Source organism: Python bivittatus, unplaced genomic scaffold (assembly GCF_059951505.1).
Source record: "Python bivittatus isolate LINGU-HERP-01145 unplaced genomic scaffold, Pbiv_v1 ctg000700_np1212, whole genome shotgun sequence".
Taxonomy (NCBI): Eukaryota; Metazoa; Chordata; class Lepidosauria; order Squamata; family Pythonidae; genus Python; species Python bivittatus.
Window position 1 is genome coordinate 2,053,233 of NW_028277098.1, and position 27,077 is coordinate 2,080,309.

General features: G+C 39.5%; 1 protein-coding gene across 2 annotated transcripts in view; it reads left to right on the plus strand.

Moving 5' to 3' along the window:
• PBX1 (PBX homeobox 1) overlaps positions 1-27,077 on the plus strand; it is a 233,328-nt gene that overhangs the window by 191,371 nt on the left and 14,880 nt on the right. Inside the window, exons 6-8 of one of the 2 annotated variants that reach the window (XM_007424304.4) lie at positions 2,243-2,402; positions 12,008-12,120; positions 13,270-13,359. In XM_007424304.4, coding sequence (XP_007424366.2) covers positions 2,243-2,402; positions 12,008-12,120; positions 13,270-13,359 — 363 coding nt within the window. The remainder of the gene's footprint in view (positions 1-2,242; positions 2,403-12,007; positions 12,121-13,269; positions 13,360-27,077) is intronic. The other variant, XM_025164149.2, reaches the window with a different exon arrangement.

Below are 27,077 nucleotides of genomic sequence, written 5' to 3' on the forward strand. Positions count from 1 at the left end.
AGACCAACCTGGGGGTATAATGATCATCTGAGAATGTTTTACACCTTTGACAACAAGAGTTAGAGGAGCTCCACAGCAAGGATATCCACCCATTATACAAACATATGTATTATCCCTATTAGAAGGAAGAGAAATTAAATCAATAAAATGACCTTTATCCATGTCCACATGGAAGAATATATACTATATGATAGTAATCTGTGTTCTGAGTTCTCCCCTAGGACCTGGGTTTTAGCTACTTCTTCCAGAGATTGTGCCTGCTTGTAGATCAATGCAATATCAGTCTCGATACAGTTATGTTGATTAACTCAAACACAACAAGAAGAATTCACCAATTTACATACTCCCCTTTATGAGGTAGATAAATAACCCAGGACCATCCTATTTTTGACAGTAAGATGGCCAATATCCTCATTTTGGCACTGCAGAATATGTATTGCCTCAGTGACAACACAAAAGGCAGTCTCCACGTCTATAGAAACATTCATGATAGTGGTCTGCAGCTCATATATTCCTAGATATGGCAGCTGAACTTTAGAACGATATACTCCCCAATGTTGTCTCTCAACCAGGGTTTTTTCTATATACTGTAGGAACCAAAAGTATGGGGTTGTTGTGGGGTTGTTAATCTTATTATGGTAAGTCAGATCAACAACTACATGCCCCAGGATTCAGCTTCCTTCAAAGTTACTAGGTAGCATCTTATAAGCATGTTCTCCACAGATTCAGTCACAGCCTGGTTTTGAAGTGACGTAATACTTGTGATGACTGGGAAGCTTATCTGTGGCTTTCAACTTCTGGAGGCAGTCATGACATGCCATTTGTCCAAATTAATTACCATGACAGTCATATTTTCACAGGCTGCTGCCCATATAAGACCCTTAGGATTGTGAGTATAATCCACAGAACTACAGGGCTCTGTACTATTAATGAATAGTCCCAAATCCAATAGCCAGTATACGTCTACACCCTCCAATTGAATATTAAATGCCAAAACAAGGATATTATTCAACAGGTATAGTTCCTCTGTATAGGAAGGGCCTATATTAGGGCCACTGGCTCCAATGGTTCCAGCAGGGTGTAATGTCTATAACACTGTCACAAGCATCAGTGGTTCCCATAGGGTACCACCAGGAAAGCCTCCCTGGGTTGCCGGAGGCACAGTTTTGGTGGATACACAAGTAGGGAATAGTTACCAGACAGTGGGGTAGCTGACTGAAGTTGGACAGAAGGGCTTACCTTGAATCTCTCAATCAAGAGAACTTTTCATAAACTGTTAATAACACCTGCATTATCTATACTAATTGCTGGGGAGTTTTTACAACCAGAACAACAGTAGGCAACTTCTCACTCAACATGAAAGTGATGAATTCAGAATGGTCACACTGAATTTGTACATACAGCTTTACATGACTTTTATTACCCACCAAAAATTTGTAGAGCAAGTGGTGTTCTCTTTGTGGATCATTATAAACTTTTATTTAATTAATTCTTTAAATTCCTAAAATCACTTGGGCCTGTAGGTAAACACATTCTGCAATACATGAGCTCATGAACAATTCCACCCCCATCCTCCAGCACATGAAATTGTACAGTAAATACCTGTCATATCTTAAGCTGATGACCATATCCTTGAAAATAAGGGGTTTGTGCTACCTGGGGCACTCATCTTGCCATCTTTGATAATATTTGAGCTATGAGATCTCTGCAAATTAGCATTTCAGTAATTTGTTCTTACAAAATATACCTTAGCATCCTGTTTTTTTCTACCTTTTTTGTCTGTAAAAAGTCAAGAACACTATGAACTGTCTTGATGCTATATACGTTTGATTTTGCATTTTAAACAGCTACATCAGTTTACTTCTGATGTTGGGGCTGATTTATAGGAAAAATGATGCCTTGGGATGGGAGATTGTTCTTGATAGCTCTCTTGTTTCTTGAGAAGTTTCCAGATTTATGACTAGAAGAACAAGTTTAGTATGCCATCTAAAAGCTCAAGCATCAGAAAAGATTCCACAGTAGTTTTTATTTATATATATTGAAACTTGACATTTGGTGATCTATGGCCATGTCTTGTAAGTTCAGAGATGGTATGGTTTTTAACTATTAATAAGCATGCTTTAACCACCTTTCCATTCACTTTCCCATGGCCTTTAGCCTCCCATCCTGGTCATAACTTTGACTTCTTATTAATAGGTGCTTTTTTGTTTTGTTTTTTGTCTTTTTCTCAAATTCACTCTAGGTATCAAACTGGTTTGGAAATAAACGAATCCGGTACAAGAAGAACATAGGTAAATTTCAAGAGGAAGCCAATATTTATGCTGCCAAAACGGCTGTCACTGCTACAAATGTGTCAGCCCATGGAAGCCAAGCTAACTCACCCTCAACTCCCAATTCAGCTGGTTAGTTTTTTTTTTTCTTTTGGGTTGTTATTGTTCTTTTTTCAGTGGGGTTTTTATTTTCTTTTAGTATAAATGTATGTTTCTTGTTTTTCACTTTGAGTTCCTATTTGATTTGACTATTTTGTTCCTGTCTGTTTTTCTGTTCCTAAAGGCAATATAGTCTCGCTATTTACTTTAATGTAAATGTGTTCAGGATTTTTGCCTAGGTAACATTTGCCTGAGTTGCTGATGCCCTCAGAAAAAAATGTTGTCTATGTACATTTTATATGTTTCGATAGCGGAGAGACGAGGTGACTCAGAATTTTCATTTGCGGGGCATGAAAACAGGAGTTTCTTCTGTGGAAGCCACATTAGTGAAGAAAAGCTAAACTTTAGCACATATACCTTGATGGTGCTGTGGCTCAGGATGTTTTCATTCTGTTTAGGTCTGTATTGTATGGACCTTATCCCTAAAATATTGCTTGCTGACTTCATTGTCTGTGGGTCTCCTCCAAGCTTGTCCTATTTTGTGTAATTTCATTCTTCTTTGCCAGAATTGTCAGAAGGAATTTCTTCCTCTATAGAGATTCAAACATGGTTTGTTCCTCAACCTTTCCAATATGCAGTTTTCATGTTGGCTATTCAAGGAATAAATTAAATTGTATTACCTTGAGTACTGTGAAGAAAGTCAAGATAGAAATATTAGCAATGATCTGATTCCAACTTTGAAATGTAAGTGGAGGGAAACTTTATCATTCAAAACTATTTATTTTGTAACAACTTGTTTCCTATAAGATAAGCTATGATTTGCTGGTCCTTGTTACATTTGGGGCACTATATTGCAAAGCATCAACCTGAGGACTGATGCATACATTATGGCTTTGTGTATTAAAAGGTGAAAAACTACAGCCTACTCGCAGTTGGAAAACATGACATGGGGTCTGCTCTGAATGATTTAAACTCTGAAGTAAATAAAACTTGAAATTTAGTCTCTTTTTCCTACCAGAAACTCTGTCCATAGTGTCATTTTTCTCCAAGTCAGTGTGGCTAGGAGATAAACCCATAGCAACTGAAAATCAGTGACCTGCATCTTCCTCTCTGAATGACAAATTACTAAGTGAAAATTTAGCAGTACCATGCAGACTGAGTCCTTCTTCACGCTTCATTTTGATGAGAGAAAACAGATTTGGGTCCACCCTCCAAGCCTTTAACTACAATTCCCTTTCTCTGGAAAACTGATGCCACCTTCTGTGTTATGGGGATAAAGTTAGAAACTCTGCTGACATTATTTGCATTCTGCAAGTTGGTATTTCTGCTGCTCACATTTGTTTGGTAGGCTTGACTTTGCAGTTGCCTTAACTAAGGACTTTTAGAAAGAGGGATGACCACGGATGACTACTGGAATTGTAGGATTTGCAGACAAATTTGGTGAGCTCCTTTGTTTCTGGCACCCTGCCATATTAAGGCAAAAATGGAGAAATCACAAACATCATATTAGACAGATAGCACCACAAGTTATAAGAGTTTTCTAGTTACTTTCAAAAGCAAATGTGTTTTGCCTTATTAGTGTCTCATTTAATTTGTGGATCAAAGTCTGCAATTTACTGGTGTGAGATGGATGTTTTTATTAGTTCTGCCTTATGGATAGCATTGTTTTAAAAAAAACATGGTGTGTCTTTTGCCATGGCAAAATCATGATAAAATTTCACAAGATCACATTTCATGAATTGATCACAAAAAAAAAAATACATGTAGAAGAAAGGACGAGTCTTTAGACCACTTGCTTGCTGAAGAGTGGAAATGTTTTTGTCCTTTGCCCAAGTTCATAGTTAACCAGAATAAGGTAAAAATTTGGAGCAGCTTTATGTATTGGTTTTCTGTACACAAGTAAAATTCACTTGCACTGAAACATGTAAAGTGTGAATAAAACAAGTGTCTATAGTATAAATCCAAAGGTAGGTAGCTGAGGTTTTTTGCTATGCAAAATGAATGACATATTATTTTAAACACCACTATTTGTTCATAACTTTTGATCAAAAGAATCTAAAATCTGTTAGGCCAAGTAGGTCAAGAAGCTTGGTAGGGGGGTCTGGAATAAAGTGCTACCAACTTCTGCTTTATGGAGATGCTCTGCAGTGTTTCTGCTACATGATGATTTCTCTGGCTAGAAAGAGAATCCAGGAAAATCAGATGCATTATCAGCAAATATGGGAGATAAATACAAAAGCCACGGTCAGAATCTTAAAAACAGTAACAATGCAAAAGGGGAGACGTGAGATATTTGGTGATCAGTTTTTGAAACAGTGTATTGTCAGCTAGTTGAGGGAAATCACAGGCAAATTCTGCAGAAAACTAAGCAAAAATTATGAAGGAAGTGCTGCTCTTTTAGGGATAAAAACATTATCTACATTTTTATTCTTTGGTGATATAAAAAATCCTGAAACACAAATATCCTTAAACAAACGGTACTCAGGGAATCGCCCCTATAAATGGAATTACTGATCTGTCAGTATTAGTCTTATATATTACATAAAGAAGGAGTATCTGTTCTTATTATTATGCAGCTATTTTAAGAGCTATGGTGCTAGGACTGAATACAGTTGTAAATACTGGCTGGCTAATATATTAGAGAAGTTACAGATTATGAAATACACCCAAAACATAACGTACATTAACAGCTGCAAGCATTATATTAGCAAAAACATTACAAGGTTAAACTTCTTAAACTTCTGTGGAGCCTAAGGACTAATCTTGTACACACTTCAGAAATAAAGGACTCCATTTATAAACTACTTGAATATTATTTTTACTGGTCAATGACCGAAATAACATTTCTACTTGAATATGCATATGTTGGGCAAATTAATGACATACTGCATATAAATTTAAATTTGTGAGGAAGATCTGCCTCTCAAATTCTGATTTTTTCCCCCTACAAATTTTGAGAAAGTTTTCAATTCCTGATAAAAATCTCTATTTGCAAGTATTCTTATTGACAATAAAGGCAAGGACAAATACAGAGAAAAACAAGTGTAAAATTAACCATCCTCCCAGGAATTAGCTGCACAGGAGAGCTTCTTGACAATATTTTGGTTGTTTTATTATAGCATGTTAGTCAGAAATGGCCCTCCTATTTGAGGGACCAGCCTGATAACAACCAGGTGGTTGGGCCATGCAATGGACTCTTTTAGATACTCGTGCCAAATAACCCCAGATGACGTTAGGTGTCCAGGAAGTTATGTAGAGTTGGGGAACAGGGAGTTGCTTGTTCATTTCTTTCTTGCTCATTTTACAAAGCTGCTGTTAATTTTCTTGGAGGTTATCTGGCATCCTCAGTCTTCTTTAGAATCATGCCATTTAACAGAACAAACTGAGCATGTGAGCCTCCTGGCCAACTACTCTCCCCATACTCCCCTCTGCTTTCTACCTGGCCAAACTGAAATTGTCCAGCCTGAGTCCTCTCCTTTCCATTGTTTCTTTACCTCACCATTTTTCTTGTTCCTTTGATTGCACCTGTTTGGTTCTCCCTTTCTCACTTCCAGTACCGCTTCCTTTTCTCTCCAGCTTTGACACATACCATCACCGACTCTCATCTTACTGCTTTGGAACTCCTCTGATCTTCTCCTTCCCTCCTGTAGTATAAATCAATCACTCTTTGCAAACTGCTGCTTTCACCTAATGTGGGTGCACTTAAGACAGCCTCTTTTTTACTGGCCTGAAAACTTAAGCACCTGTTACTTTCTGTCATTTAAATGAGATAGACAAAACCAGGCCTCCTTATTTAACCTTTTCTGAATTGAACTGGATTGGTCTTCTTAGTATGCATGACTTTTTTCACCACACAAAATAGTTTTTGATTGCTGTAATATCTGTTACCTGTACATACAGTAGGGCAAAAAAGTATTTAGTCAGCCACCAATTGTGCAAGTTCTCCCACTTAAAAAGATGAGAGAGACCTGTAATTTTCATCATAGGTATACCTCAACTATGAGAGACAAAATGGGGGGAAAATCCAGAAAATCACATTGTCTGATTTTTAAAGAATTTATTTGCAAATCATGGTGGAAAATAAGTATTTGGTCACCTACAAACAAGCAGCTCTGGCTCTCACAGACCTGTAACTACTTCTTTAAGAGGCTCCTCTGTCCTCCACTTGTTACCTGTAGTAATGGCACCTGTTTGACCTTGTTATCAGTATAAAAGACACCTGTCCACAACCTCAAACAGTCACACTCCAGACTCCAATATGGCCAAGACCAAAGAGCTGTTGAAGGACACCAGAAACAAAATTGTAGACCTGTACCAGGCTGGGAAGACTGAATCTGCAATAGGCAAGCAGCTTGGTGTGAAGAAATCAACTGGGGGAGCAATAATTAGAAAATGGAAGACATACAAGACCACTGATAATCTCCCTTGATCTGGGGCTCCATGTAAGATCTCACCCCATGGGGTCAAAATGATTGCAAGAATGGTGAGCAAAAATCCCAGAACCACATGGGGGGATCTAGTGAATGACCTGCAGAGAGCTGGGACCATAATAACAAAGGCTACCATCAGTAACACACTATGCCGCCAGGGACTCAAATCCTGCAGAGCCAGACATGTCCCCCTGCTTAAGCCAGTACATGTCTGGGCCCATCTGAAGTTTGCTAGAGAGCATTTGGATGATACAGAAGAGGATTGGGAGAATGTCATATGGTCAGATGAAACCAAAGTAGAATGTTTTGGTCTAAACTCAACTCGTTGTGTTTGGAGGAGAGAGAATGCTGAGTTGCATCTAAAGAACACCATACCTACTGTGAAGCATGGGGGTGGAAACATCATACTTTGGGGCTGTTTTTCTGCAAAGGGACCAGGACGACTGATCTGTGTAAAGGGCAGAATGAAGGGGCCATGTATTGTGAGATTTTGAGTGAACACCTCCTTCCATCAGCAAGGCCATTGAAGATGAAATGTGGCTGGGTCTTTCAGCATGACAATGATCCCAAACACACCACCCGGGCAACAAAGGAGTGGCTTCGTAAGAAGCATTTCAAGGTCCTGGAGTGGCCTAGCCAGTCTCCAGATCTCAACCCCATGGAAAACTTTTGGAGGGAGTTGAAAGTCTGTGTTGCCCAGTGACAGCCCCAAAACATCACTGCTCTAGAGGAGATCTGCATGGAGGAATGGGCCAAAATACCAGCAACAGTGTGTGAAAACCTTGTGAAGACTTACAGAAAACGTTTGACCTCTGTCATTGCCAACAAAGGATATATAACAAAGTATTGAGATGAACTTTTGATATTGACCAAATACTTATTTTCCACCATGATTTGCAAATAAATTCTTTAAAAATCAGACAATGTGATTTTCTGGATTTTTTTCCCCATTTTGTCTCTCATAGTTGAGGTATACCTATGATGAAAATTACAGGCCTCTCTCATCTTTTTAAGTGGGAGAACTTGCACAATTGGTGGCTGACTAAATACTTTTTTGCCCCACTGGATATTGAGAGAGGCTGAGGGTGTAATAAAAGGGAGGCAAAGTAACTGCAGTGTGGAATTTGTTTCAAACTAAACAGTAAAGAAAGAGTAACCCTCAAAACTTTCCATGGAAGCGAACAGTTGGAATGGGCTGTTTATCTCTCTGCTCAGTGCAGAATCTCAGGGAAGTCATCCCAGGTTGTCTACGCTCTGCATGAACACATCCAGCGAAGGAGAGCCCACCATCTCTCTGGGTAATTGGTTCTGCTATCAGAGAAGCTTTTTGTAACATTCTATTAGAATCTGCCTTCCTATCATTAAATCCTTATTTAAATACAGGCATGCTATTTATTAATGTATTTTATTGGTTTACTCTTAATGCACTCAGGGTATTGATTTCTGAAACTTCAGCAGGTAGAAGAATTAGATGTAATAACCCTATGTGCTATCCAAAGTAATTCCCATTGAATTCAACTAGTGTCCTCTTAGGCTCTTCCTAAGACACTTTCTCAGGTATCCTGATGACATTAAAAAAAACAAAACTATCCAGCCATGTCATTCTCTGAATGTTCCCTCCTGAATGGGCTGTTTATCTCTCTACCACATTTGTGCAGATACTCATTCCTATTGCTAAAAGAGAGAGAGGATTTCTTTAGGTATGGAAACTCACATATTTCACTTCATATTGCTATTTTGGTATGCAAAACACTGTAGCAAGGCTACAGAGCAACTACACTACTGAGACCATCTGTAGTCTTTCTGTCTATCTGTCTATCTAAGAGTAAAGCTATTAAGACCTGGCTCTTCCCCAGGCACTAGGGGCCAGTTGGGCAAGAGTCCCCTTTTGGTTGTTCTCTGTTCTGTTCTATTTGTATTTTATATTTATATATTGTTGATGTTTGTATATTGTTATATGGTTTGGGAGTGGGTCTTTTTGGTTTATAGTTTATTTTTATGCTATCCAGAGTTACACTGTTGAATTGGGTGGCCTTATAAATCTTTAGCTCTAGCTCTAGCAATCTAGCTATCTAGCTATCACATTAGCTGCCCAACTCAAGATGACTCTGGGAAATGTACAAATTAAACATTCAATACAATAAAAAACTAAAGAAGGTAAAAACCCAGGGACTAAAACACTAACACATTGATAACGTTCCTCCTATTTAACCCAGAAATTGAGTAGTATAGTAGTGGAACAGACGGAAATTCTGCATCATATTCTTAGACATAGTAATGTATGCTGAAAGTCAAACAGATCCATTCAGGAAGCAGATTATGAATTAATGTTACAGGATAGCATTTATCAATTTTTAAAATTATTATTGTACTACCAATAATAGGAAGAGATTTGCTTCAGACACTAAAATGTCTTGTGTTGTCCTGGCTATGTTGTAAGTGTTGCTTCTCCCTTCCCAGCTTTCTGTGTCCTGTTAAAAGTCTGTTCTGGTGAGGGGAAATGCTAGTGAACAAAGTTGATACAATTTGGGATTAGAATTGACAGTGCATTTTAAATGGAATTTCAAGGGAAATTTGTTAGACTCTGTTCAGCAGAAACATCGGACACATTTGGGCAGTAGCAAAAAGAGCTTTTGTGAAGATGGTTAGAATATCTCTGGAAGATTTTTGCAGATGTAATAATATACTGATCATCTTGTCTGCTGCTCCATGACAACCCCTTGAATGATGCTGCTCACAGAATTAAGTTCTTTCTCAGGTTATAAGATATGCAGCATAAATAAAATCATGGAGAGCCGCAAAAACAGTTTTTGTCCACTAAACCCAATATTCAGTTACCTTCTTTCCTTAGGTCCCTTAGGGTTTTTTTTGTTCTTTTTTTTGGGGAGGGGGGCTGGTCATGTTTATTTTAATCACTATAATATATCTAGGGTTTTTCCCCCCCTTCACTGTATAATCATCACTATCCTTGGTGTTTCCCCTTCTATAATTTTGTATTGCTGCCAAAAATGCTGAGACAGCACCACAGATGGCACAAAGTGCCATCTCAACAATTACTGCTGTGCATTAATACAATGTACATAATAGTCATGTTTTACCTATTTTGTATCTATAGCAGAAGCAGCATGACACATTTTCCACTTAAAGATGTACATAAATGTTATGAAGAACCTAAAGCACATCCATGTACAAACACCATAGAAAACAATGCAAGCTAAATAAAATGTATTTTTGAAGTTCCTATTCTTTTACTCAGTATTTGCATAGGAGAACATCCTGATAGATGTGTTACCTATGTCAGTAGCAATATATATTCTGTAAACAGCATGTATTAATACTTTTGTTATTTCAACTGAAAGTCTGTGGCTTTTTTTCCCCTCCCCATCTCTTAAATGGGTAGAATGCTATTCATTTGGGTGCTATTTTAAAAGGCAGGCTGAAGAAAGTAGTTATTCTGTTCAAGCAGCCTAAACAGATGTTGAAAGACAGGATGGTGCATGGAGTTCCTAGAATCTCTTCAAGATGATGCAGCATGACCTTGAAAATCTAGATCATTTATTGAGGCCATCTGTTTGGAGGGGAGTTGTACTTTTACTCCCATGACATTCCTGTGAGAATTAAGTAATTAAAGTTGGGAAAGCTTCTGTATGCTCAGAGGACGGGTGTCACATAAGGCAAAACACTGATATAATTGCATTCTTTAAAAAAGTGCAATGCAAGAATGGGAGATATTGAAAATGAATCAAGGTAATTTCCAGTAGATTTCTTGGATTATCCATTGCAAAACTGGCTGTTCATTTGCAATCCATTTCTGTTTGCTGAATTATTTTGTAATAGTTTCAGAAACTATTCCAAAACTGGTGAAGGCAGCAGGGGTCTGTTAGCTATGGGAGACTTTGAAGAACTTTTAGCCCTTAGTGACTATTGTTGTGTTCTAGAATCTATCCTCTAAGAGGCTTTTTAATAAGGGAAAGAAGGACTTTGCACAGACTAGCCAGAGCAGAGAAATAATTAGTGTACTCTTTTCCAGATGTGTCTTCTCACTTTGCTTTGGGAACTAGGGGTTAAGCAGAAGGGTTTGCAGAGTTAAACCAGAGTAGAAGTTACACAGAGCATCTGCCTACACACTGCCATTGAGCAGTTTTACAAAGAGCAAAGCAATTGTGTATCTTCCAAGGGGAAGCACTGAACGGCTTGGCACTGCAGTAGTGCAGTGGAGCTGACCTGGGCCCCTGAAGTCTCTCCCTTCGAGCCTAATGTCATGTTTAGCACTAAACCTTGCACGTTGACCTTTCTCATACTTAACATACTGAGTTGCACGAGAGTTTCAAAAATAAACCCCTCCAGCCTGTCTCATGCATTTCAGTTAGATTGCCACTTTTAAGGCATATTTGGGAGAGGAGACATATGGGGAAAGCTGAAAAAGATTTGCATCTGGAATTGCCTTTTCAGCCTCAACTGGTGATCAAGATAATATCTGCATGTAGTCAGTTTCAAGTCTTGACAGGGCTTGATATAACTTGGAAAAGATAAAGAGAGCATGACCACAGGCGTGTGCCTCATTTTCTCCTCTGCCCAACAAGTGACACGTACTCCTCTCTGGATGTAGATGTGTGGGATATCTGGATGTATAGAATGCAACTATTTAGTCTGTTTTCCATGCCACATTTCACTAGCCTGCCAAGCTGGCCATAACAGCTTCATTACGGGCTGTCACCAGCACCCCTCCTGAAAATGGCAGTGTCTAAGCATGGCATGCTGTACTCATTGGCTATACATTTACATTTATGGAAGTGATTTTAGACTAATAAGACTCTGTCCTCCAGACATCATTGCTGAAAATATCAATGCTTGTTAAGGTATTAGAATGCTGTCCATAACAAACTTGTCATCCCCCCCCCAAACTGGAACTATACCACACATCAAGATCTGAAAGACTATTTCCTGTTGAAAGCCATTAAAGAGAGAGAGAGAGAGAGAGAGAGAGAGAGAGCAGTCTTTTTTTTTTTTAATGTAAAATTTATAGCTCTTATACCCTCTCTGTTTTTTAATTTTAATTTTGCTTGCACTATTCTCTGTGCTACTAACCTGACCATATTGTTTTCTGTTTGGGGTTGCTTTGCATGCCATTCCTTCTTCTTGGCTGACAGGCGAGTGGTTGCTCCTCTTCCTTTCTATGATTCAGGTGCCTCACTCTTTCCTTTCCAGGTTCTTCCAGTTCTTTTAACATGTCAAACTCTGGAGATTTGTTCATGAGCGTGCAGTCACTCAATGGGGATTCTTACCAAGGGGCCCAGGTTGGAGCCAACGTGCAGTCACAGGTAGGGATCCATCGGATGTACTGCCAGTGAATGCATCAGTGTCAGAATGAAGGGCTTTGATCCTATTGGCTTCCCCCATTCCTGTCCCACGAGAGGAATTAAAACTCAGCAACCATCAAATCCATCAAAATGAAACAAAAGTACAAAACCAGCAGGGAATAAAAACGAGGAACCTGCCTACATTTTGTGAATGCATTTGGCTCTGGCTTGATAGGAGGAAAATCAAAATTTTGAATGGAAAGAGTGCCAATTTGCTTAGTGGATTTTCTGGGAGAAGGAATCATATAAAAGGAGTTTATTATTCAGGCTTCCATATTTTTATCTTCTGCCTAGCTTAATAATAAGTGAATGCTGGTAAACTAATGAAGGGCCTCTGTCCTATTTCAGTGTCAGATCAAATCCTGCCATCCTTTCTTAGAAACCGGTTTGATAAGAAATCAAGTCAGAAAAAGAAACTATTTACTATTGATGCAGTAGTTATAACAGGAGGTATTGCCATTCTAGCCTCTTGGGTATTCATAACTTTTTCTGGAATTTCCTTCTACCTCTGCCCCATCTCATTTGGGATTCCCTACCACATCTCACTGGAGTTCTTAATAATGTTGCCAACTACCCAAACATATCCATCTTTTGGCAGTGCCTCTAAAGCCAGTGCAGATTATATGTTACACTGAATGCGGAGAATGCACGCTAGCTTAATAACCAATAAGAGGAATGGATGAGCCTGAGATGCAGAGTACTGGACCTCACATAAGTTCACTTATACTAAGTCAACTACCTTCAGTTGCAAGCGGCATTGAGAAATCTTGAGTTACGTGCTTGATGAGTAAATAGCAGACTTAACAGATTAGAAAGAAATATCTCGCTCCCATATAATTGCTAAGACTGTCAAAGAAACTCCAACAATTTCCTACTCCCTTTGTATATTTTCTTCTTCATCGTTTTAGAATCCAGCACAAACTGCTGCTGTTATAGACTGTGGCAATAGATGGGGATATGGGTGGAAGGCAGCTTCATTTTTTATTCTTTAGAGTGAACACAGGGAAATCTTGACTGTGAACCAATACTCCTATTGTAATGACCTCCAAAGAAATCCTTCTTCTCTAATATACATGTTCCTAATTCTTTCTTTGTTGTTGGTCTGTTTAGGTGGATACCCTTCGCCATGTTATCAGCCAGACAGGAGGATACAGTGACGGGCTCACAGCAAGTCAGATGTATAGTCCGCAGGGCATCAGTGTAAGAAAAATAGGCTTCCTTTTCTCTGTTTCTTACTCTTCTTCTTCTTCTTTTTCTTTTTGTTCTCTTTCTCCCAATTATTTCAAAGCCATAGGGCTCAAAATGCCACTTAGTAGGACTTATCTTAGCTTTACCGTCACCTAGTTTATTGCTTTTGTATCGGTCCTGCCAATGGCAGAATTCTAGCTGCAAAAAAGTGGCAAGTGGGCAGGCCTTGTACAGGCAGCTGGCGTCTACAGCTGTCAGACAGAATCAGCATTCACATGGCACCTGCGGCCACTTGCATTCTGCTGAGAGGAGCTGCTAAACAGGTGACACCTAGTGCAATGGCAGTAGGGTATATCACCACAAAGCAGGACCCAGATATCTCCAACAAGATGGCCAAAGGCTGGCTGGAGCCAGTTCTCTCTCCCACTCCAGTCAGTCTCAAAGAACAAAACAGATGACTACCCGATTAATAAGCATGCTGATAATTATAACAATAATTATTGTTATAATGCGACAACCAAGGAAAGAAAAAGAAAGGTTGGAGTGGAATGGAGACATCTTCTACTTGTTCTGGGTTGCGCTGTCTGCTTCTGACTAGCATGAAAATTCATACCGACAAGCTGTGTCTTACGGAGTGAAATTGATCAGACAGTCACAAGGAGAACCGAATGTAGATTTGGGACAGCAATCCAACTTCATTTCTCAGATCAATCATCCACCATCTCAATAGTGATGACAGAAAACTGGGACAAGAGGGCAGCCTGAAAAAGGAGGCTGCCATACACAATGTTGGGAACTTCTTTCTGCCACTTTTAGAGGTCAAAGAGAGAGCTGCACTCGAGGGGTGACCTGAAACTTGTGGAAGGGTAAAATGTGCTTTGTTTTCATGCATGCCTTGGACAATGCAAACGTCAGCTTGGGGGTTGGATAGGTTTACAGGTTTCCCACCCATCTACTCCAGGAAATCTTCAGAATTTCTGTGGCCTGTAAAGCTCAAAGGTTTGCTGAGCTAAACAAGTCTTTTCTCAGTGGGACTGTACGGCCTGCCACCACTGGCAGGCTGGGCATTCTCTGTGAGCTTGTATCAATGTCCAACAAAAGCATCAAGGGTAAAATATGATGTGATGCAATCCATGACAACTGCTTGCCAAAACTGCATATCTTTCATTATTTCCCTCATTCGTTTTGCTATACAGAATTGTAGGCAGAAAAATCCATGTAAAAATTTAAATACTCAGGTTTAGAAGTCCACCTGTGCAGGTTGCCAAACAGCTTTTCAGTCATGAAAATGTTTGGCTTTGTTGTAGTGGTGGGATATTGCTGAAGGTAACTTTATAACACAGTTGACTCAGAGCTATTCTACACACTGAAGACTCAAAGTTTTACACAAACAGGGCAGTCACATAGGCTGCCCACACAGCAGTCTTATTCTCATATAAAGTGGGAGGAGGGAGATTTAACATAATGGGGGCCCCTTCCCACCTTGCTTCCTTTCATCCCAGATTGGCTTATTTTGGGGGAAAGGATTAAGGTTGAAGAAAAACACCGACAAGTGAGGAAGATATTCCCTTCAACCAAGTGCTTTTATAACATTAAAATTAGATTTTCCCTCCCACTTTATGTGACTGAGGCAGACATGTAAACAAGCCTGGCACAGTCTTCAATCTGTCAGCTCAGCCTGTACCTCTGTCCCACAGGCACTTTTCTCCTAGCCTTATTCTGATACCAGAGTGAGATGGATGGAGTAAAAGTACTTCAGGTGGCCTAGTGGGAAGAGGTAAGGTGGGGAGGAAGAGACGATTTCATTAATTAAAAAATGAGAAGACATCACGCTGCAGAACAAGCAGCCTGCCCTCAGCATCATTTTTATTTCCAGAAATGCTATAGGCCTCACATAGGCCCTATAGGCATTTTTAGAATAGAAAAAGTGATTGCAACCCTGTACTTAAAAAAAAAAAAATGCTCATCTGCCCAGAAAAATATAGAAAATGTAAACTGCCATTGTATCTTGGGAAAGGCAGGCTAGAGGATCACCTTGATGAGCAAGTTAGGGGAGATGATGGAGAGCACTCACCTTCTGATAAATGGTATTTTGGGATTAGTTACATCCATTATGTAGAGCCATTTCATAATATGTAAATCTCATGGCAGCTCTTTTCTGAGAGCATCCACAAAGCTCTCAGAATTTCAGAGATGCTCACCAGCCCCAAATAACGGTTTCCTTCTTTATCAGAGAGAAATGTGACTTCCCAGGCATCTCACTGTGATCCCTATCACCCCAACATCCTATGCTGTAATGAATGTCCTCTAATGGTTATACAGATAGTCCTCGACTTACAACCACAATAGGGACTGGAAAATTCATTGTTACATGGTGCAGTTGTTAAGCAAGGCATCACATGACCACACCCAATTTTACGACATATTTTGCAGCAGTTGTTAACCGAAACACCGTGATTGTTAAGTAAATCACGTGGTTGTTAAGCAAATCACAGTCGTTAAGTGAATCATGCGGTTCCCCATTGATTTTGCTTGTCGGAAGCTATCTGGGAAGGTTGCAAATGGTGATGACATGACCCTGAGATGCTGCAACCGTTGTAAATATGTGTGCTGATTGCCAAGTGCCCAAATTTTGATCTTGTGACTGTGAGGACGCTGCAGTGGTCATAAGCACAAGGACCAGTCATAAGTAAATTTTTTTCAGCGCCATTGTAACTTTGAACAGTTGCTAAACAAATGGTTGCAAGTCAAGGACTACCTAGTCAGTGCAACATCTCATCAATATTTGTGTCACTGTTCCAGAACAAAATAGAAGGAAAGGATGGATGGATGGATGGATGGATGGATGGATGGATGGATGGATGGATGGATTCCTCATTAAGAATTGGGAGAGAACTCCCTAGAAAACACAGATCAGTAAAATAGAAGGGCAGGAATGTCATTCCCGGATTCCACTGCTGTGCTATTTGAATTCCTTCTTTCTTTTTCAATCCCGAGCTGGCTGCATCTGAATAATATAGCACATGCATTCTACGCCTCCCATATTAGCACCAAGTCTGATGTCACCGGGCAGGAACAGCAAAGTAATCTGAAGCAAATGCAACTGAACATGTGCAGACAATTATGTCTGCTCATATAAACCCATTGCAAAAACTAGGCTTGAAAATGCCACATGAAAGAGCCCATCATTCTACATTAACCTCTGTGTTAGTTGAATCCATTTCCATTCTGGCTTTTTAATGCTGAGGAGTAAATGAATCCGTGACGGATCATGATAAGATATGATACTTATCTACAAATTAACCCTGCCCCCTGCCCCCCGAAGGATTGGCCTAGCTCACTGCCCCTGACTGTTCCTGAAAATAAGTAGGTTTCATGACTAAACCAAAAGACCAAGGGGTTTTGTTTTCAGGAATACCGCTATGAGGGAGCAAATGAGCCAACAGAGATTTGAATGCAGTCACCCTGATTGACTTAGTATTTGCTATTAAAACAAAAGTGTGAAAAGAGAATCAGCAGTGATTTTGAAAGAGACAAGATTTGATTGATCTCCAGGACAGAATGAGGGAAGGGGAGAGAAAGGCTTAAAGAGACTGGCTGGAGGAAGAGGGAGGACTAACCATGTGCACATTACACAAAGCACCAAGTGTCATCTACAGAAAGATCACCTGTAAAATAAGCAAACCTGAAAAAGAAAATGGAATGAATACCATAGGTAAATGCATTATATTATATGTGGTTCTAAACAAGTAGATAAAGAGATCTTTATTTCTATGGCTCACAGTACAAAAACAGTGAAACTGACTGGTGAGACATTTAGAACAGATCAAAGAAAGTACTTCTTTATACAGGTGAACTATGGAATTTGCTGTCACAATGGCAAATTGAGCTTTTGGCATCAATCTGAATAACTTTAAATGAGGATTTTAGATTTCTTTATTAATAGTCATGGACCAAAATTCATAAAGCACACCAAACAACAAAACATAAAATAAAACTAAAATATTAAAATGTAAAATATATGGCTGATTGCTTATAATATGGAAAATAATTACCAAATCTTATTTATAACCAAAATTTCCTTACTGCCATAATGATCGAACAATATTTTGCAAACCTTTCTGAGATTTCTGAAGATTTATCTGCCAATAAGATGAACATATTTTCCTTAAAACAGCCAGAGCAATTAGCAAGGAGGGATGATACTAGCTCGGAGTGCTACGTATATCATATTGGACAGCTCAAAAAAATGTGTGATGTTGATTCAACTATGCCCTCTACACAAGTACAGATTCAATCTTGGAAGAGATGGTTACTACAGTATATCTCTTCCAGAACCATTGCTGGTATAGCATTAAGCCTTGTGAGAGTAAATGTTGTGTAAGGAGGAAAGAAGATGTTATGTAAATACTTAGTTGCAGAAATGCCTCTGTTCCAAAGGCTGATGTTACAGTGATGAGTAATTATTTTCATGTAAATCTAAATCCAGGATACATTGCTTGACATGATTTCAACTCTTGGTTCCTCTTCAAATTATATCATTGTTTTGCCCTTTCAAGCAGGATTAGATAAATCTTTTAGATTTTCAGTGGCTACTAGTCATCCTCCTACTGTACATAACCTCCATGTCCACAGAGGAAAAGATGCTCAGTACCAGTTGAGGGGGCCAACAGTGACAGAAGACTTTGACTCTCATGCAGGTCTGGGCAATGTTAGAATCAGGAAGCCAAACAAGATACCCCTTGTATAAATCCAATTAAATGCCTTTTACCTTTTAATTGGTTATTCATACAGATTTTCATCAGTTAATCTCTCAATTTCATATAAGTAAGAAGCAAGATGAGAGCCAGTTTGGTGCAGTGGTTAAGGCACAACGCTAGAAACCGGGAGACCATGAGTTCTAGTCCCATCTTGGGCATGAAGCCAGCTGGGCGACTTTCTGCCAGTCACTCTCTCTCTCTCAGCCCTAGGAAGCAGGCAAGGACAAACCACTTCCAAAATCTTGCCAAGAAAACTGCAGGGACCTGTCCGGGCAGCACCCAGGAGTCAGCGCTGGCTCAAAGGCACAAAGCAAACAAACCCAAAAGAAGCAAGATGCCTGCTTTGGTTAAGAGGATGCACACATGCATTACAGCAGACACCATTTTAGAAGAGGCATTCTCCTCCATCTGTGAATGAAAAGGGGGGACTCCTCCTTTAATTTCTAGACTTTTTGTAAAATCTGCATTGTAATAATATGTTTAGTGCTGCCTTGTTAATTGGGAATACCATTTCAATCAAATATTTGTCAACTATTAGATTAAACATTGGGAAACTTGTTCCGTTATCATCTTTAATGAGCAAACCTTTGAGGCGTTGCTCAGTCATAATTTATGCTGAGTATTTTTCAAAAAATAATAGTTCTCACTTCAGTGTACAACGACAGTAAGAAGTTGGCTCTTTAGATTCCTTAGTCTCACCTTCAAGTGTTACATTTTTACCATTGTTGACTGTTTCAGTTGGCTGGCCTCATTGTTAGCCTCATAATTCCAAATAGTTTTTCCATGTCATAGTTTGCGGCAAATATCTTAATCAGATTCCTTTGCCTCCCCAGAACTAGATCTGGAATTAGGGTCAAACTGAACATTAGCTGAAAAAAGATGCTGTCAACTGTATTTGCTTTACTCAGATAGAAGCTCAGGAATCTGCAGGCATGAATGAGTCCCTGTCTAAACTGGACCTTGCAAGTGCTCCCCTACTTTTGCCTAATATACTAGCCTGGCTTACTTTAAGAGAAGAAATCTTCTTGTTTCCTATTAAGTCGGCACAAATGCAGCAGGTAGGTGTAGATCTGGAATATATTCTTCTTATGCAAATTGTGCACAGGCCGGATAGATTGCTTGAGACATCTGATTAAGAAATCCAATATAAGTTACTGGAATTGGACTTCTCGTGCATAAATGACCCAGTAATGGAAAAGATTTAATGTCTGGTTTCACAAAAAATTAATTAAAAAAAAATTTGGAGCATTTTATTATTTCTAAGTTTCATTCGATTGCTTCTTGGATTGTGTTAGGCAAGAGATATGATCTATTCATATCTCAGGGTCAGGGATCCAGGACTAGGATTTGTATTGGTGCATAAAGGTGCGTGTGCTTGCAGAATGCCGTGTAATGGGATGACTAGCCAGTAAATAGGTGTTCATAGGAAAATGCCTATGTATTTCTAATTGGGGGTGGTGCTTTGGTTTTTCTCTGATGACTCAGGATAGGATTTCTGTGTCATCAAGGTTTCAGTTGTATATTTTCACATATGCTGTTCAGACCTGGGAAATATTAGGAGAATTCAAGACATGGAGAACCCCAATCTGGAGTTTAGGTAAAGTCCTGATTTGTTCTAGATTGAACAACCAGTAGTAAAGTCCAATCCAGTGCCTGTCTGGAGTAGCGTTTATGAAAATGGAGCTTTATTTGTTCCATCGTCTACCATGAGAGAAGCACAAATTGCTTTAAGACTTTTTGTTTGTGTTTTTAATAGAACGGGATAAAATTTGCAGGTGAGCTAGGACTAAATGATTGGTTCAAGTCTGCTAAATGTGATTGAAATTGGTGCAGAGGGCTTTAACTAATTCTTTTAAAAATGGCTTTCTCTCCCCTACATGTAACTTGGTGGTTTGAGGAGGGAATTTGATGAAATGTAAAGTTGTAGTAGTCCTTTCTGTGGAAAAGGCCTGTGCAGAATTTAGGCTGAGGGAGGAGCGGAAGAGAAAACATGTTCCTAGGAATGAAGATTTCTCATCTTGGAATATAGTGGAGCTGATAGGTTGAACATACGCCACCCACAAGCCCAGAATGTTCAGATTATTTTTCCAGACTTTGACAATACTGGATTAGATTTGAAATGCAAAAGGTAAGTTAGAATTTCAAAGAAAAGAGCAAAAATGTGGTCAGTAAGTAGAGTGCCAAGCATATTATGTCAAGTACTGAAAGGGAAAGAGATGTACAGGAAGATGGTGCAAATCTCTGCCAATAAGAATAATAAGCACATGGATATTGCTGAGTGAATTGGGGAAGGGTATACTTCATGGTCATTTCCTTGCAAATAAGAACTTCTTATACCCAGAAGCATGACACAGAAATCAAGTCCCAGATTATATTGCAGTTATATCCATGTTCCATAGAATGTGGCTGCCACCATGTGAATCCTAGATCTGTCCTCCATAACTTTTCTATCGTAGGGAGAGAGCTTCTGGAAAAGATCCAGCAATGCTTGAAGTTATTCAGAATTAGTCCCTGAACTTCATGTCTAGGAAATAAATAATATAAGTTGCACCTGAAACAATAAGGTTATGCCAGCTCTGAGGCTGCGTGGGAAGTGGAGACAAAAACAATAGCATGTGAGGTCCAGCAAATGGCTGGAATTAAATGGCTGTTAAATGGATCTGCTCTCTCACTTGGCAATAGGGATCATGCCTGGAGGGAGATGCCAGAGTTTTCTCTCCAAAGCCAAAATTGAATATATATGCTGAGTTCATTCCTCATTTCCCAATGCCTCTGTGCCCTTCAGGTGAGGAGGGGCGTGTTCCTGATTCTCAGAGCATCTCTTCAGAAGCCCTGGGATGGGGGTAAAGACTGAAATAATAAGAATGTCTGTGTTGTACAAAGATTATATCTATCCCTCTTGTTTAATTGGGCAACTGCAATAAAACCCTTGCTAAAAATAATTTGAGTACACAATAGGAGACTCTTCCCTCCCTCCCTCTTTTCTCCTCCACATTTTCTGATTCCTATAATGACCCTGCAAACACTAAATGTCATTTGAGTGCATTAAGCAGCAAACTCTCCAGTGACATAGCAATTACAGTTCTGAAATAGATTTGGTGTGTCATCGAAGATAAGGGTTTTGAAAGTTTCTGTTGTGATTATAGCTTGTAACTCCCACAAATAACAGGCTTCAAAATAAGAGGCTGCCAACAGGGCCATTGTGGTGTTCCCTCAGTGATGGCACGTAAATTGCTATTAATGTCCCGAGTGTACTTGAATATGCCAGTCTCCGGGCGGCAGCGTTGGCTCAGTGTCTCTCTTTATGCAGCTTGTCATTGTTGGGCTGATAATCTTTGGTAATTGCTGCCTCTTGCAATGGTCAGAATGTGGAAGAGTGTGAGCTGGCTGCATCTTCCGGGAGATAGTAAACAATGAGCTGCCTGCCTTCCTGTAAATAAAGTGGGAGCAGAGCAGGGTGGTCTGCTGCTACCTGTCTCTGCATGGGGTGTGAGAGTGACCCTTCTTGGGCTTGGAGAATCTGCAAGCCACAGTATCCACAAGCACCAGCAGCTGTCCAGGCAAATGGGTCAGTCGGGCTTTAGTCAACCATCTGAAAATAATTGCCTCAACCTCGTATTAAAAGGTGCGCTCAATAAGGCTGAGAGCAAAGCAGGGCTTTGCAGTTCTGGAGGCCACCTAGACATGTCGGATATCACAGGTGGAGAAAACAAAACTTCAGACTGGGTTTTAGATCCAGCTTGCATCAAATGCTGGTCGAAGTTTGCCTTTTACGGTACAGAGAAAAAAAGACTATGAGATTCCTTTGAGTGCTAAAACATTATTAATATGTTGGGGGAGGGATCCGTTTTTCACAGCTGCGCTCAGATGAGGAGAATTCCACCAGAGGTGGGAACTCACAAGAGATCACAGATCAGCCGTTCATTGGCAGGAGCAGGTCTTCCCAAAGAATGCGAATAGACCTGAGCATTTCAATATACAGAACTTGATACTTCTCAGCTTAGTATCTGTCCTTGCTTGATGTACTTTGATTTGCCAAAATACCGATAACCCTTGAGATTTATTTGTTAAGCCAGCCTGGCGTTGGTGTATTGCCTTTTACCTGTTTGTTGGTTTTTTCTTGTCCATGCTGATTTTCAGCCACATGGCAGCAGGCAGAGCTGACCAGATGATTGTTGAAAATAGGTACTTTATTTAGTGTGGATGTGGGGCAGGAAGCATTTGATCACAATTTCTCATGTTTTCAGGGATTGCAATTAAGCATAAAAATTTATTTGTGCTGCATACAGCACATTTCAGCTTTCAAGAATAGACTTTAAAATGTGCCGTGGTGGAACTCTTAGAGTGAGAGCAGTAGCTTTAAAGAGGCAATATTTCTTTTTCTTTTCTTTTTCTTTGGATCTAGCACTCAAGCATTCAATAGTTAATGATTTGCAGCTTATTATGGGAACACTTAGTTGAAAAATATTGGTATGAGATAATAGAAGTGCTCTACAGTATATGTAATATGCAATTTTTGATGACTTAAGGTTAAATTAAACATAATGTTAGTCATGTCTTTAAAAAAGCATGAACTTGGTTTATTTTGTTTTGGAGAAAAGCAGCTACTGGCTCTAATATAGAATTTTGCTTGCTCTGGATTGTATCTGACATTTCTGTTGAGTTTAAAATGTTCCTTTCTTCTTGTTTTTTTTTGTTTTTTGTTTTTTGTTTTTTTTAATTATTAAAAGATATTTACCACAAAGTACATTTTGAGGCTAAATAAGAGCCCAGTACAGTAATTTGGTGTTATGTCTTGAATCAAAAGGAGATCATGTTCCAGATTATTTCTCTAAAATAGTACCAGCAAGGTAAAGCATGTTTGTTTAATCTGTAATTTATTTAACATGTTATTTGGCCTTTAGCTCTAAACTTAGTATAATGAGGACAGCTATGTTTAAACGTGGGCCAACCTTACCTATGTATCAAGGGAGAATGATAGTCTGTCTGTCTGTCAGAAGGTGCATTGCAGACTTTGTTCACCAGCCAGCTTTGAAATGGAAGTGATCTGGGCTAAGAGAGAAAGGGCTGAAAGGGTGATGCATAAGAAGGTTAGGAAAGAAGATTCACTTGCCCGCCTGAGCACATCCCCTTTCAGTAAAAATGAAACTATACCAAAATAAGTGGCTTGTGGCCCATCACCCAGTTTTTGCAGATCCCAGCTCTACCAAATTTTCATGGCAAACCATCATGCATCAGCAGTGTAATTTGCAGTATTTTAAAAAAGATATGCATTAAGCTTATGATCAGGTTAACATGCTTAATATACTATTTTAAGATCCCCCAAACTCCTCCTACCTCAAAAAAACCCTACCCCAAATTACTGACTCTAAAACTTGCAGCTTGTACCTTCCTGAGATCTCAGTGGATCATCATTACACCTCCTGCAGCTCTTGGTGACTCAACAAAGAATAGGAAAGAAAGAGGAGACCGCTGAACACCAAAAGGTTGCTGTCCCACCTCTGTGCTATTCTTCACTTTAAATGTGAGCAAAGCAGGGACGTGAATAAGGAACTGGGAGCACCATCAATGTTATGTTATGTTCTACATTTCCACGTAGAAGCCATCACCCAATATTGCAGACAGCAAGTACAGTAAAAGATATGCATAACTGACTTTGGAATTCAAACTGCAAGACCTAAAAACATAAATCTAATCTACACAGTCCTTTTTCTTAATGTAATTATGTTTTTGAATTAATGAAATGCTGCAGAGCCGTTTATTTATTATTTCTTACCGCATAATGTGGTAAGAAATGCATGTTCATAACTAAGTGCTCCTGATGCAGTGTTTCTGTATACCAGTTTTTCTCAACCTTGGTAACTTAAGAGGTGTAGACTTCAACCCCCAGAATTCCCAGCCAGCATGCTGGTTGGAAAATTCTGGCAGTTGAAGTCCACATATTGGACTTCAACTTAAAGTTGTCAAGGTTGAGAAACACAGCTCTGTACAGTCAATTGTTACATTGCTAGATTGGGAATCTGGAAATTACACTTGTTTTTACATATGATAAACCACCTAACTTATACGTCTTTGTATTAAAACACTATAAGCATTTAAGGACAGAGATATAGAATATTTTAGTTTCAAAAACTATGCTGGAGCTGAATGGACTAGTCATCAACAGAATTTGACAACTGCCTGAAATATAAGATTATTTTGGAGCTTTTCATTTTTGTATGTTATAGAGACATATAGATAGTCCTTGCTTAACAATCACAATAGGGACTTGAAAATGGGTTGTTAAGGGGGGCGGTTGTTAAGTTAGTCACCACATGACCAGACTCGATTTTACAACCATTTTTATAATGTTAGTTAAGTGAATCACATGGTCATTAAGCAAATCCACCTTCCCCATTGGACTTTTTTGCAGGTATTTGCTTAACGATCATGTGATTCTCTTAATGACCATGTGATTCACTTAACAACCATCATAAAAAAGGTCGCAAATTGTGATCACATAACCATGGGGGTACAATGGTTTGCCACGGTTGTAAGTGCAAATATAGGTCGTAAATCACTTTTTCCAAGGCTGTTGTAACTTTGAACTGTTGTTAAACAGTCGTTGAGTGAGGACTACCTATAGTGTTGGAAAGGGCCATTTAGGCTATTGAATCCAACCCCCTGCTTTGTTCAGGCTTCAGATTAGAGCATCTCAGACTGATGGCTGTCTAGCTTTTACTTGAATACCTCCAACAAAAGGAAACCTTCCATCTCTCTGGGTAATTGATTCCACTGACTAACTGCTCAAACTTGAAATGTGATTTATTATTTTAAACATCAACATTAATGGTATAGATTTCATTAGAGCCAGTTTGGTCTAGTGGTTAAGGCACCAGGCTAGAAACTGGGAGGCTGTGAGTTCTAGTCCCACCTTAGGCATGACAGCCGGCTGGATGACTTTGGGCCAGTTACTCTCAGCCCCCGATGTCAAGCTCGAGCAGCAAGCCAGTTGGTCAATTCCTGTTGCAACCAACAGATCAACGTTTGGTTGATCCGAAAAAGCAGACCCTGCACCTGCAGGAAAATACTAAGAAAAAAAAATCATTGTATAAATATCCACACAGAGTTGGAATTTTACAAAAAGAATTAAATCCTGCACACTGATTGAACATATGAAATACCTGGTGTGGTATCAGAACTTAACTAATGTTTGTGATTAATGTAAGAAACAACTTTTACCTTTCTTTGGATCCTCTTCATTCACTCATTCTTCCACACGCTAGTATGCAAAGAATAAATGACAACAAGTTCAGATAATTAAAATCTTACTGATCTTCAATACAACTGTGGCCACATTTGCACATTATGTTAAGGCATGGTTTCTGCAAGCCATAATGACTTCTTCCACCCTTCTGCTTATTCCCTGAAAACACTCTTCAATATGATTGAAGTAGAAACTCTACAGATTCTTAGAAAACTAGATGAAATGAAGTAGTAAAATTAGGAGGAGGCTGAAAGAAGAGAAACATGGAAGAGAACAAACATGGCAAGATGCTGTAATAGGACTTCCTTTGAACAGAGTATACAAGAACAGTTTTTGGCTCAATAGCCATGGGATAGTATGAACTGGTCACAGAGGAACTGGATGATTAATTGGATTGCCCTTGCCTCTGTGTGGAACCTTCAAGCTAAAAGTTGAGTGACCATGATACAGTGGTACCTCGGGTCACGAACTTAATTTGTTCTGCGACTCTGGTCGCGACCCGAATTGGTCGCGACCCAAATCAAATTTTCCCATAAGGTTCAATGTAAATACGGTTAATCCGTTCTGACCCCTACGAATTTGGTCGCCAACCGATTTTGGTCGCGACCTGAATCAAATTGTCCCATAAGGTTCAATGTAAATACGGTTAATCCGTTCTGAACCATATGTATTTTTTTTTAAACCACAAAAATATGACACAAAGTACAGTATAGTACACTATGAAGAGAGAGAACGCTAACCTTGCTTGAGGCGTGGAGGACAGGAAGGCGGGTGGGGAGGCGGTTATTGTTTGGAGGGAGAGTCCCCCACCCTACAGGAAGCCGTGACCACATGTCACAGCAGGGAAAATGGCCGTGGATCCTGTTCGTCACCTGATGCGGAGTTTGCGAACGGAAGCAAAATTTTGCGAACGGTGCTGTTCGTGACCTGAATTGGTCATGAACAGAAGCGTTCATGACCCGAGGTGCCACTGTAGTTAATTTTTCCACTCATCTTCCATGGGAATAGCATTGCCTTCTGCACCCAGTCTGGGAAGCTGATGGAATTCCTTTAGGAAAATGGCACATCCAGATTCACAGATATTGTTTAGCTTCCTCAGTGTTCAAAAATATGTTCAACCTCCATCTTCCCTTCAGACATCCAAAGGTTCTTTCCAGTGACAATTTCACCCTCCTTTGAAAGTAAATAAATTTACTTGTCACTCAAGATAAACAAGTGCACTGGAACCTTGCTGACCTGAACTGGAAGCCCACTGAAGAAGATTCAAGCTAAGAGAGGATTAATTGGTTATTCTTTGGAGCAGCTTTATGTTCAGACTCCTGTTGCTTCTGTTTCCTGGTGAACATTTAACATATGAAAGGGCAGAAGCATTAAGTAATGGGGGAGGAGGTTGTTTGGCATTCCTGGAGTTGTTTTTGTGCAGCGTGGACTTGTAAGACTATGTGTGTCATGGAGGAGGTATCTGCAGTTGAACACCCAGCAGGAGCAAGCAGGATCTAAGAGAGAGGGGTCTGCTGAGTTAATTGGCTGGTGGAAAGGACTGTAGTTTTCAGACAACAGACCAGAAATCAGCAAAGACAGCTTGACAAAAGAGCTGGTATGCAAGAAGTCCAGAAAAGAGTAATTTTTTCCCTCTTCCCTAGATTGGAAGGGACCCCAGAAGTGATAGCACAGAAAGAAGTTGTGTAAGGAAGAGAGGGAGGCAGGTAGACCAGCGCAAAAAG